Here is an 11,157-nt window from a genome sequence, read left to right on the forward strand (position 1 = left end):
TTTGACACCTCCACCTTTGCCTGGCTGGTTGTAAAATATGATCAAAAATGCTCTTTGTCTCTTTTATTAATATCTTGTTTTAAAACTTCTCCCAAGTGCTAGTATGATTTTTGAAAGTCATAAAGAAATTACAGAAGGAGTGGATTGGCAAAGTATAAGACCTTGGTTTATATTTATATATCAAAAAATTCATGCATGGGTGTGACATATATACCATATGGAGTTTGACATCATAAATGTTTATAACAACTGAAGAAGATCTATCCATAATATATTGAGAAAATCTATCCTTGTGCTGCTAGGAGCTTAATATGACTTGATGCACATAATCGAACATTAATCAATGTTTATACATTCAGTCACAGCGTTCCTTCTGATAATCTGGATTAAGTCTTTAGGTTGTGTACTGATTCCTTTTGTCTTGAAATAAATTTTGTTTGTAAGTTCTCTGTTAGTAGATTTTAATTTATCCTTTACCTTGATACAAATGAATAAAGATCTAGACGGAGAGCCTATAATTGTTTTGATTATGTGGAATAAGATAAATGCGATTCAGATAAATTTAGCTTCAAGGTTGGTTTCTATTTTAAAATTCCTATTTTTATTCCATTAAATTACTTTAAGCAAATATAGGTCATTAAATACATTTCTTTAGCAAACACATGCTGTGGTATTTAATTATGAAAATTTCAATGATCTATTGAGAAATTAATTTTCCATAGTTTTTCAGGATTATTGTTGAGTATTTATTTTAGGCTCAAATGCTGGTTTTAATAAGGAACTGGAAATTCAGAACTCTGTGGATTCATCTTGAAAGTTATTTTATTCCTAATTCTGGGAAGTATTGAGATCCTTATTTATGTTAGAATCACTTTAGATGCATACAATTAATGCCACAATATGTGCATGAAAAATATTGGATTTCAGATCAAATTATGATACTATCCATAAAAAGCAAACTATCATTAAAAAAAACTAGAACTAAGGAGAACTTTCCTAACAGTAAGAACAATTAACCAATGAAAGAACTTGCCCTCAGAAGTTGGGGTGCCCCATCATTGGAGGCTTTTAAGAAGAGACTGGACAGCCACTTGTCCAGAATGGCATAGGGCGGGTGTCGGCAACCTGGAGCTCCAGAGCCACATGCAGCTCTTTGGGCCCTCTGCTGCAGCTCTCTGTGCCATCACTGGCTGGCCCCATCCCTCGCCCTCCACTCCACTCCTTGCCTGGCCTGAGAAGGTAAGGGTGATGGTGGTGAATGGAGACTCACTCTATATTCCAGAGCGGGAGCAAAGCGCCCTTCTATTTGCCTCTTCTACCAGCCCTTGTTGGTACTGCACACACTTCGGCTGTTGGGGAAGACGCACAAATCGTCCTCTGCCCCAAAATACTGGCTGGCCTGGCTGCAGCTGACACCACTACTCTCCGCACCTCCATGGTCTGCTCACTGCTCTTGCAATGTCTTGCGCAGCAGAGTTAAATTTAGTGCACATTGGGGGAGACGGCATCCCCTCCTCCTTCTGGAGCCCATTATGACACAGAGCATCAGCTGCAGCCAGGCCCGGCCAATGTCTCGGGGTGAAGAGCAAGTTGCATGTCTCCCTGAGAGGCTGAGATATGCACAGCAATAAGAAGGGCTGGAAGAAGAGTCAAGTAGAGGGGCACTTCACTCCTGCTCTGGAATATGGGGCGAGACTCCATCTGCCACTGTTGCCCTTCTCTTTTCAGGGCAGGGGAGGAGTGAGTGGGAGGGGAGGGCAAGGGGCTGGGCCAGGCAGTGGTGGGTTCAGCCATCAAGGAGCCACAGCAGAGGGATGAAAGAGCTTCAATTATCTGGGAACCTGAAATGACTCTTGATTTAAATCATATGGTAAAAAGCACCCAAAGAAGAAGAAAAAAACATCAGCAAAAAAACCACAACCCAGCCTGTTTTTGGAAATGGTTCAAGAGGGAACACACACACACACACACACGAGAGAGAGGGAGGGAAGGATGAAGGGAGAAAGAGATGAGAGAGAAAGAGATGAGAGGGAGGGAGAGGGAAAAAAAGAGAGAGAAGGGATGAGAGAGGTAGAGGGAGAGAGACATGAGAGAGAGAGAAAGAAATGAGAGAGATGAGAGAAAGATGAGAGAGTTAAGAGAGAAAGAGATGAGAGAAAGGGAGATGGGGAGAAAGAGAGAGATGAAAGAGAGATGAGAGAGAAAGAGACAGAAAGAGACAGAGAAGGAGATAGAGAGAGAAAGAGACAGAAAGACAAGAGAGAGAGATGAGAGACAGAGAGAGAGAGAGAGAGAGAGAGAGAGAGACAGTGGGAGAAAGAGAGATGAGGGAGAGAGATGAGAGGGAGAGAGAGGGAGAGAGACATATACATATACATACATATATATCTGTTTTCCAGAGGAAAAAAAACCCAGGAGCCACAAAACCTGGGTAGGTATGGCTGGGGAGGGGGGCGTGTCATGTGACTGCATGGGAGTAAGTGACATCGAGTTGGCCATGCCCACTCATGTTTTGTGGCTCCTGGTGGGTTTTTTTTCTGTGGGAAATGGCTCTAAATGGTTCTTTGAGTGTTTAAGGTTGCAGACCCCTGGCATAGTGTCTCCTACATAAGCAGGGAGCTGAACTAGAAGACCTCCAAGGTTCCTTCCAATTCCATTATCCTATTATTAGTGAGTAAGGATGTATGTAAATAGAACCTTCATTACTATTGTGAATCAACTCAGTTCAGCTGCTTTTAAAATTATTGGTTTAAAAAACAAATTTATGTTACTTGGCAGATTAGCCAACTCAAGGACTTGGTATTTTGGACTATCTAATCCAGGTGATATTGTAGTTTTTAAAGAGTTATTGTGGTGGGAGGTTTTGTAGACCTCCAGTAGCTTATTTTGTACAAGTTGAAAGAAATTGATGACATTGACTCGACTTTGAAATCTAAATGTTTCGGAGCTCAACTGAATGGAGTTTCCATACATTAGGCAAAATTCTATAATAACTTATGTTATACAAATGACATCACTGGCCTTAATATTTATCACCTGAAATACAAATTCCTCACACTTTCAAGAATAACAGGAACCAGTTCCTCACAAATGTCTTTTAGAGCAAGTTTTCACTGTAAATATTGATGTGATCTCTGGAAGTATGAACATCCTATTTTGATAAACCAATGGAAACTTGTCATAATACTTGGGTGGCAAATTTATAGTCAACCCACTGAAGTTTCTTCATACCACAAAATATCTTGCTGCTATTATTGAAAAATTGTGATAATATTTTTCACCATTTTAAGATAGAAAACAAATTAGAATTACAGCATGGCTTAACAAAGTTTCATCCTGTTTGAAATTAGAGAAAAAGAGGATAAACAATTTTACAAAATTTGGGACCTTTTCTATCAATGGTTAGACAATAAAATATAATATTAAAATATGTAGAATTTTAGAAAACAATGAATATATAAAGATGTATTTCTTTTTTATTATTATTATATCTATAAAATGTTTCTAGATAGATTTGGGAGGATTATATGAATTGTTATAAAATAAGCTAAGTAAATTATAGTTATCTTGCAAAGTATGAATGAACAAAATTATAGTCAAATGATTAATAATGATACTAGGGTATTCAATTTCTGATTGATAATATGAGTTATTATGCAATGTAACTGTAATTGAGACTATGAAATGGATGTACAAAAAATTTGTAAACCAATCGACACACTGCTTGTACACTTATGGAAGAAAGTTGGGTGTTTTTATGTTTGGTTTGTTTTTGTTTGTCTTTAAAAACCAATAAAATCTACCAAAAAACAACAACAAAGTTTCATCCTGAAAACCTTGAAATATGTCTTCTCTCCAGCATAATTTAGGAACTCAGTGGATAACTGAATTTGGCTTATTATCATGTACAACTCAACTCTTTGTTCATCGCCTCAACATAGAATAGTTTCCACCTCTACCTCTGTTGTTTTGATCATTTAGATCTTTCATATGGTGAAGGGACAATTTAGGACAGGTAAAAAAAATTAACTTTCAATATCCAAACATTAGGGGTGCTCAAAAGTTGTGACATGCCTTGTGGATTATAAAGATATTTTGGTTACTTTAATATAATTTAGATGTGCTTGGTAAGTAACTACATAAATATCGTAACTTTTTAACTTTTTGTTTGTTTCATTTGAAAGGTTCAATTTCATAGATCCAAACGTTATAGTTACTCAAGAATCAGCCCTATTCAGTCAGAGCAGCTTTCTCCCAAGACCATAAATAGAGGATTACAGCCCACATTCCCAACTACCACCTGCTGCTGCTTTATTTTCAGAGTACTTTATGAAAAGAGACCCATGAGTATGCTTTAGACAGTGTTCTCAAATGCAAAAACCAAGTTTTGATCCACAGTGGGAATTTTTCTCAGCCACTGTATTACTTCCCATGGGGAAAGATATGGACTTGTAGTCACAAAAAGAAATATAGTGTGTGGGGGGAAACTAGAAGAAGTTGGAACAGGAGGAGGAAAATAAATTATAGATTTACATCTCAGAAATGAAAAAGAAAGGATGAAGTATCAGTAAATGTCTCATTATTTTATTTCCTCCAAAACTTTAGGGACCTTTGGCTTATTGGCGATATTTTGAAAACGGGAGAGAAATAGAAAGGAAACAAATAAAAAGTACAGCAAACAGACCTCTAGATCAAGGAAGAAATTACTGAAGTGTACATGGGAAGAAACCCAATTTCTTCCCCACATTGAAATTCCAGTTATTTCTTCTTCTTTGAATTGCTCATGTTCAACAGGTGAAGAAAATGGCAACCTTGCAATAAAAAAAATTGTTGATGGCTGGGAAAAGAAATCTCAGAAATATGTGAATTCTGAAATTAAAGTACATTAAGAAGATTATTGTTTCCACCAGTGGCAAGTTGTCAGAGACTGGATATCAACAAATTCTCATCAATGGTTATGGTTGTGGAATTCTGGGAGCTGAAGACTGTTCACCTGGAACTCATCATGGTCAGCAAACACTTTCAAAACATATTAAATCATGGACTTTCCCCATTGTTGAGTTGAAGGGCTGCCTTTGAGTCAGCAGGAAACCAATCTAGACTAATATTTGCTATCAACATAATATTTGATATGCCTTTGGTTGATCCTTTAATTCAACCATCATTGCCTCTGTTTCAGCCACCAAGTAACTTCATTTTTCCTTGAGTTGCCCTTGGATGATGCTTGAAAAAGGGTGTGGCGATTAAAAACTACTATAGCTAAGAATAGTCTAAACTTACTTGCTCATGTTGGGCTGGACAGATGGATTTTCAGGGAGTATGATAAAAAAAAGTGAGGATGGTGGCCATATTGTATTGTACATAAAAAGCAAATGGAGCTTCAATCATCTCGACTTGTTTGACCACATCCTGCAGACACTCCTGGAGGTGAAGCAATCTCATGGGGACATGGCAGAAAAACATTGCTAAGATTTTTTTGTGCCGTGGCTAGGTGCAAGTGAGGAAAAGCCCCATGATTGAATTTAGAAATATGCTCACCCTGAATATACCAACTACCTTATGGTTGCAAGAATGAAGTTTATAATTTAATAATATATATTTAAACAATCAGTAATGGTGAAAGCACTAGGTTAGAGACCAGGGGTTCTAATATATATAAGCTGCTGCAAATTATTTCACAAATGCAAGGAACTAGTCCATGAAGCTGACAGGACTCAAAATTGAGTGGAAGGCAAGTTAGAAAGGCAGAAAAACAGCAAACAACAGTTTAGTATGACATCAGCCCAAACCTTTAATATCTAAGTCATGAATTTAGTAGTTGTTCCCTGCCCATCTTCCCCTTAAGCATAATTCATGCTGTCTTTTTTGGTTGCTCTCACCTGCCTGACGAAGCTGTTTGACGTTGTGTCAGAAGAGGTGCTGCCATCGGAGCGCTTGAAGCGGTTCTTCCTTTTGCTATACTTTCCCTAGTGGGAAAACATATACAGGTCAAGAGTAGCACAAATTCAGAAAAACATACACAAGCAGGCAAGTAGGTGACAAAAAGAATAGATACACACAATGCTGGAGTAGAGCTATGCTCTAATTCAGCAGAGGGATGATTTAAATCCCATCTTCAGACAGTTGAAGAATATGTTCCATGGTCTTTAACTCAATGTTTCTCAACCGTGAGAACAAGTTGTGTGGATTTCAGCTCCCAGAATTCCTTAGTGAGAATGCTAGAGATCTTCAGAGAATGCATGCTGCAGGTGCCATTGCATGCTGCAGAAAACAATGATTTGTTTCACCAAATTCACTTGTTTCTGAACAAAGTGACCTGATTCACAAATAACACTAAATCATAAATCATGATTCACAAACCCAAATGTCTCTTCACTAAACAAACTGTGCTATGTAAATCCTGTTAAAAAGGTCTATTACAATGCTACTGTGTTATTGCATGTAAAGCAAAAATGCAAAGTGGGAGAATATTAAAAAAAAACCAAAAAACTATTTCTTTGAAGTGTAAATACCTTAATGGCGTGCACCACCATTTCTTTGCTTTTGTTTTGACACACATAGGTCAGCTCCCTAAATTCACACAAGTAAGCACTGCAGCAAGGCACAAAACCTTGAGCCTAACAGTGTTGTACCACATGCCATGGCTTTGCAATACATTGTAATTTGAAAAAGAACTATTGTTAGAAAAACACATGGTTTTTTTAGATGCATTACATCAGGAATTCTGCAATGGGAGGATCCTTTATTGGCTTGATTGGTCTATAAACTTCTGTCACCCTCATATGCAACACATAAAAAGGGGTGGGACATTGTTGTAAGGATTGCAATTCCCAATTATTTACTTTTTTTCTTGCTCCTTTTTTGTTGTTAGTCAATATAGCAGCTTGAGGAAAATTCCACCACGGGACCTTCTTTAGGAAAAGTTAGGAAGAGTTGGCCCAGTTATCATAAGCAATATTCCTCACTTTTTTTCCAAGCTGAGAGAGAAACATTGGTAGTTTATTGTTTTTCACACTTCATCGACCAGGTACCTTATCCAGTTTAAAAGCCTAAGCTGTGAACTGTCAAATGTCCATGTTCCTTAATCATGACCCTTTTTAAAAAATTCAGTCCTGATTATCGAAATTGAATACCAAAGCTGATTTATCAAGGCTGTGGGAAAGCCTAATGAGAAGATCATGAACAATTTTCTCAGCATTTGAGGGTCAACATTACACCATAGATGACATAATCCAACCAGAAGATTATTGAACAGAAAAAAAAAAGTCAGGGGGATTTAGTGCAATTTTCATTTGAGGAAATTAAGGGGTTCTACTAAAAGTAAAAAGGGAAAGAGGCTCTTCTTCCTCCGCCTGTGTAACCGTAAGCAGGAAGACACCTTACCCCCATATATATTGCTGGTCAGTTAATTCTTACATCCACTAGTTATAACCTGTGGCTTTTTCTTTTCATAGCAAGCGAGCAATATCAAGTTCCTTTTTTTAGGAGAGAGGCTATCAATTTAAGCTTCTTTCCTTCACCTGCTTCTAAGGATCATGCCTCCGTCCATATCCCAAGGCGGGGGGGGGACGACCAGGAATGAGCCAGACACTTCCCAAGCATGTCTCTAGAGAGAGAGAGAGAGGACAGCTGCTTGAGGAGAAGCCCATTGTTATTACGCCCCCACAGGCATGGTTCTCGTAGTTCTAAGGCCAAGCTGGGCAAGAAAAGAAGGCAGAGATGAGGCTGGTATTTTTAGGCTCTTCCTCTCCCTGTTCTAAATCAGGCACGTGCGTCACTCATAGCTGCAATACGCAGTCAGGGTCCAACACGTGGAGGACCATGAACAGCAGGACAAAAGAATTTTAGCTCCAAACAGCCCACTACCACCTCACACATATTCAGTTTAGCATTGCTTTTGAGGCTACCTGCATGAGGTTCATCTTGCAAAGGACCACACATTCGCCCATCACAGAAAAATCTAGAATAGCACCTTATGTTCCATTTGATTCTTTCATGAAGTGAGAGCATTGGAACTGCTACTTCCTTATCAACTTGATCTCTCTCTGTCTTCCTTCTCCTCCCTCTAAGATCTACCTTTATCTTGAAATGTTTTAAAACTCTGAATGTTCATAAGTGAACACAAGAAAATTGATATTTTCTATCTTTGGGGTCATATTAAAGGACTCGTGTAGTTCAACCTCATCTCTTAAAATATTCTGCCACTGAATTCTATTCTCTCATTATCCACATACTATAAATCACATAAAGAGTACATTGGCATTTGCCAACTTCCACTGCCAGTCTAGATTTATTAATATTCAATATTCTCTTCTTCTCTATTTTTCTCATCAAAACCATACAGTACAGCAATTTCCAAGAATCCCTTATTTCCAGTTCGGACCAATAATTTTTTCCCTTAAAAAGTGGCTGTCAGATAAAAACACCATTCATTTTCCAATAATCCACCCAGTAAATATTGCTTTGGGAGCTCTTATAGCTAAAATTTGCAGCTAAGCAAACATTTAGCAATAGTCAATATGGTGTCATTATGCTGTAACTGTTAGGAGTTGTTGAATATAAACTCCTTGCTTTGAAAAGTTAAAACACAGGAGTAGAAGATTGTGGGAACAAAATTTAACATATCTAAAAGGATGAACAGTGCAATCAAATCATTTCCCCCCAAATTAGAACAGTTCATCCCTGCATCTTGTTCTATCCTGAAACATCAAAGATATTTCCATCGTTCTGTCAATTCTTATCTATCCGAAACTTGTTTTTAGATTCATCAATTTCCTGGCTGAAGTAGTTAAAGAAACGTAGGAGGAGAGGAAACCTTTATTACTAAATCTCAGGTTTTATTCATAGCTAGATATATAATCAATTATACAAATATCTTCCCACATAAACTGGGGGATCATTACCAATCTTGAATCCACTAGTCTTGATTTCTATTTGAGAAGGAACCCAGATGAAATATCTGAATTTCAGTGGCAAACAATGGAGGTAATTTAATTCCCAGGCCACTTTCCTGATCACAGCTGGATGTGAATTCTGACACATCTGGAAAGATGCACTAGTAATCAAAGGCTGATGCACCTCAGAAAGTCCTTCTTGGAATCAGCCTGAAGGGTTTCTCTTATTACCGGGTCTCAAAGGCATTTTACTCTTAACCAATTAGTATGGGGATTGGGCATTGGGGATGGGTGGAAGAGAGAGGAAGTGCTAAAGAAATATGAAAAGGCACAAACATGAGATCATGTATATCTCCCCCGCCCTGTGAAATTCAAGGACCGGAGTGATTTCTCACTTTCAGTCTAGTCTGGAAGTGCCGCTGCCGATGGTTTTGGGCAGATTTAAAGATCGCAAGGGAGAAGATAAAGGCCTGAAGCTGAGCGACACTTTTCACTGGACCGACCGGCTAACCGGAACCCCCATACCAGCCGTCCCTGCACCCCCTTTTGTCCTACTCGGTGAATTGCACCTCAGCACCTAATCCCAAAGAGCCTGACTATTCCTGGATGGCCGGCAGTTCAAGATCAGAGGCAGTAGAGACGATCCATGGAAACCGACAGCGTGCCCTTCCCCATCCCCTTTCAGCAAAAACATTTCTTTCAGTTACGTGCCAGATTGGGGAGACGGGGGTTGGGGAATAATTCAGCTCAGAACACGGGTGCCTCTGCCCGGGTCGAGTCTCGCAAGGTCCCCCCCAGTCGCATCCCCTCCTGGATCGTTCCACTCCCTCCTTCTCCCGCTGCCGCGATTCTTCTGTTTTTTTCCCCTGCCCCTCCTTTCTTTCGGACACGATCTCCACGTCCAAAGTTTCCCACCTCACAGCCAAGCTGCCCCTCCGCCTAATGGACTACAAGGTGTCCGACCGGTGCAGCCGACTGAAGGGCGGGCTGGCGGTTACGCACCTGGAGGCCAGGATTGTCTAAGACCTCCATTTGGATGTCTTGGCTGGAGCTGTAAGGTGTGCGTGACATGCCGCTGTCCTGCACCATGGAGACGCCTGTGCTGTCGGCTGAGCTCACGCCGGACTCATGGTGAAAGCCAGGGAAGGTTGGGGTCGCCTTTCGCCTGCCCAAGGAGCCGACCACCAGCGTCCTCAAACCCGTAGCCTCGGCATGGCCCCTCCTGACGGCTAAGATGAGCAAGGAGGCCCCCTACGCGCGCGCCGCCGCCGCCGCCGCCGCCGCAGTGATGGATGAGCCCAGCGTTCCAATCATAGGGCATCGCCTACGAGCGCTTCCTGGCAACTGGAAAGGGCTGACTGCTTCCTTCAGCTCCCCAGGGGAAGGAAGAAGGGGTGGGTGTGGTTTGAGCCGAAGTGGGGCCAAGCAGATGGCGGGGAGGGGAAGAGAAAATGGAAGCTCCTGTCAATGGTCTCACGTCTAGCTTAGCTTCCTTACAAAGATCCTCTGGGATCCACCTGCTGCTGTCCCATCTCGGAAACCAGAATGGAAGGAAATTTGTCGAGCTTCCCATCCGGTTTATAGCTTTATAGGTATAGTTTATACCTTTTCCCTATTTATTTTGTCAATTCACCTTTAACATTTCACTCCGTGATCTAGCGTTAAGTTGCAGACGACCATTTTGCTTCCAATTCAGTTTTTTTTTTCTCACTCTCTCCATCTTCTGATGAAATCCCTGCAAAATTTGTGTCATACAGAAAGATTTCAGGTTGTAACTGAGAATAGCCAAATCTGACTATTGGCCCTTTGTGGTCTCTGAAACTAAGCGGAGTTAATACTAAATGAGAGACCGCTAAGCACCCCCATGGCTGGGAAGTCAACCTACTACCTGGCAAAAGGCCAGGGCAAAACAATTCCATACAGTTGCCAATAAAATGACCAGGAATTAAATTTGGTTCAAATGCATCATTAAACACTGATAATTTTTCACACTTCCTCCAATTCAGGGTTGCTTTAATAACACAGGGTTGTTTTATTGAATGAATTCAGATTGTGTAATTAGTTTGTGGTGTTACGTAAATCCATAAAATCTACTTGGTTAAATTAGCTGTAAGTGATCATGTTCAAACACAATCAGTAATGTCTCATTTATTTATGAGGTTTGTTCCAGGTGAATTTTCATATAGGTACAGTCTAGTTGTTCCTATATCTGCTTTTTTTCCACACCAATGCCTTTCAGATGTGCTATGCCTTATTGTCTGAA

The 11,157-nt window shown here is 40.1% G+C and overlaps 1 protein-coding gene across 2 annotated transcripts in view; it reads right to left on the reverse strand.

Moving 5' to 3' along the window:
- CACNB1 (calcium voltage-gated channel auxiliary subunit beta 1) overlaps positions 1 to 10,137 on the reverse strand; it is a 61,542-nt gene extending 51,405 nt beyond the window's left edge. The window contains exons 1-2 of one of the 2 annotated variants that reach the window (XM_087916770.1): positions 9,897 to 10,137; positions 5,880 to 5,966 (exon numbers count right to left, since the gene is read on the reverse strand). In XM_087916770.1, the coding sequence (XP_087772896.1) occupies positions 5,880 to 5,966; positions 9,897 to 9,983 (174 nt within the window). In that variant the 5' untranslated portion in view covers positions 9,984 to 10,137. The remainder of the gene's footprint in view (positions 1 to 5,879; positions 5,967 to 9,896) is intronic. The other variant, XM_087916771.1, reaches the window with a different exon arrangement.
- Positions 10,138 to 11,157: the final 1,020 nt, after the last annotated feature.

Source organism: Pseudonaja textilis, chromosome Z (assembly GCF_049901715.1).
Source record: "Pseudonaja textilis isolate UNSWEBS1 chromosome Z, rPseTex1.2, whole genome shotgun sequence".
Taxonomy (NCBI): Eukaryota; Metazoa; Chordata; class Lepidosauria; order Squamata; family Elapidae; genus Pseudonaja; species Pseudonaja textilis.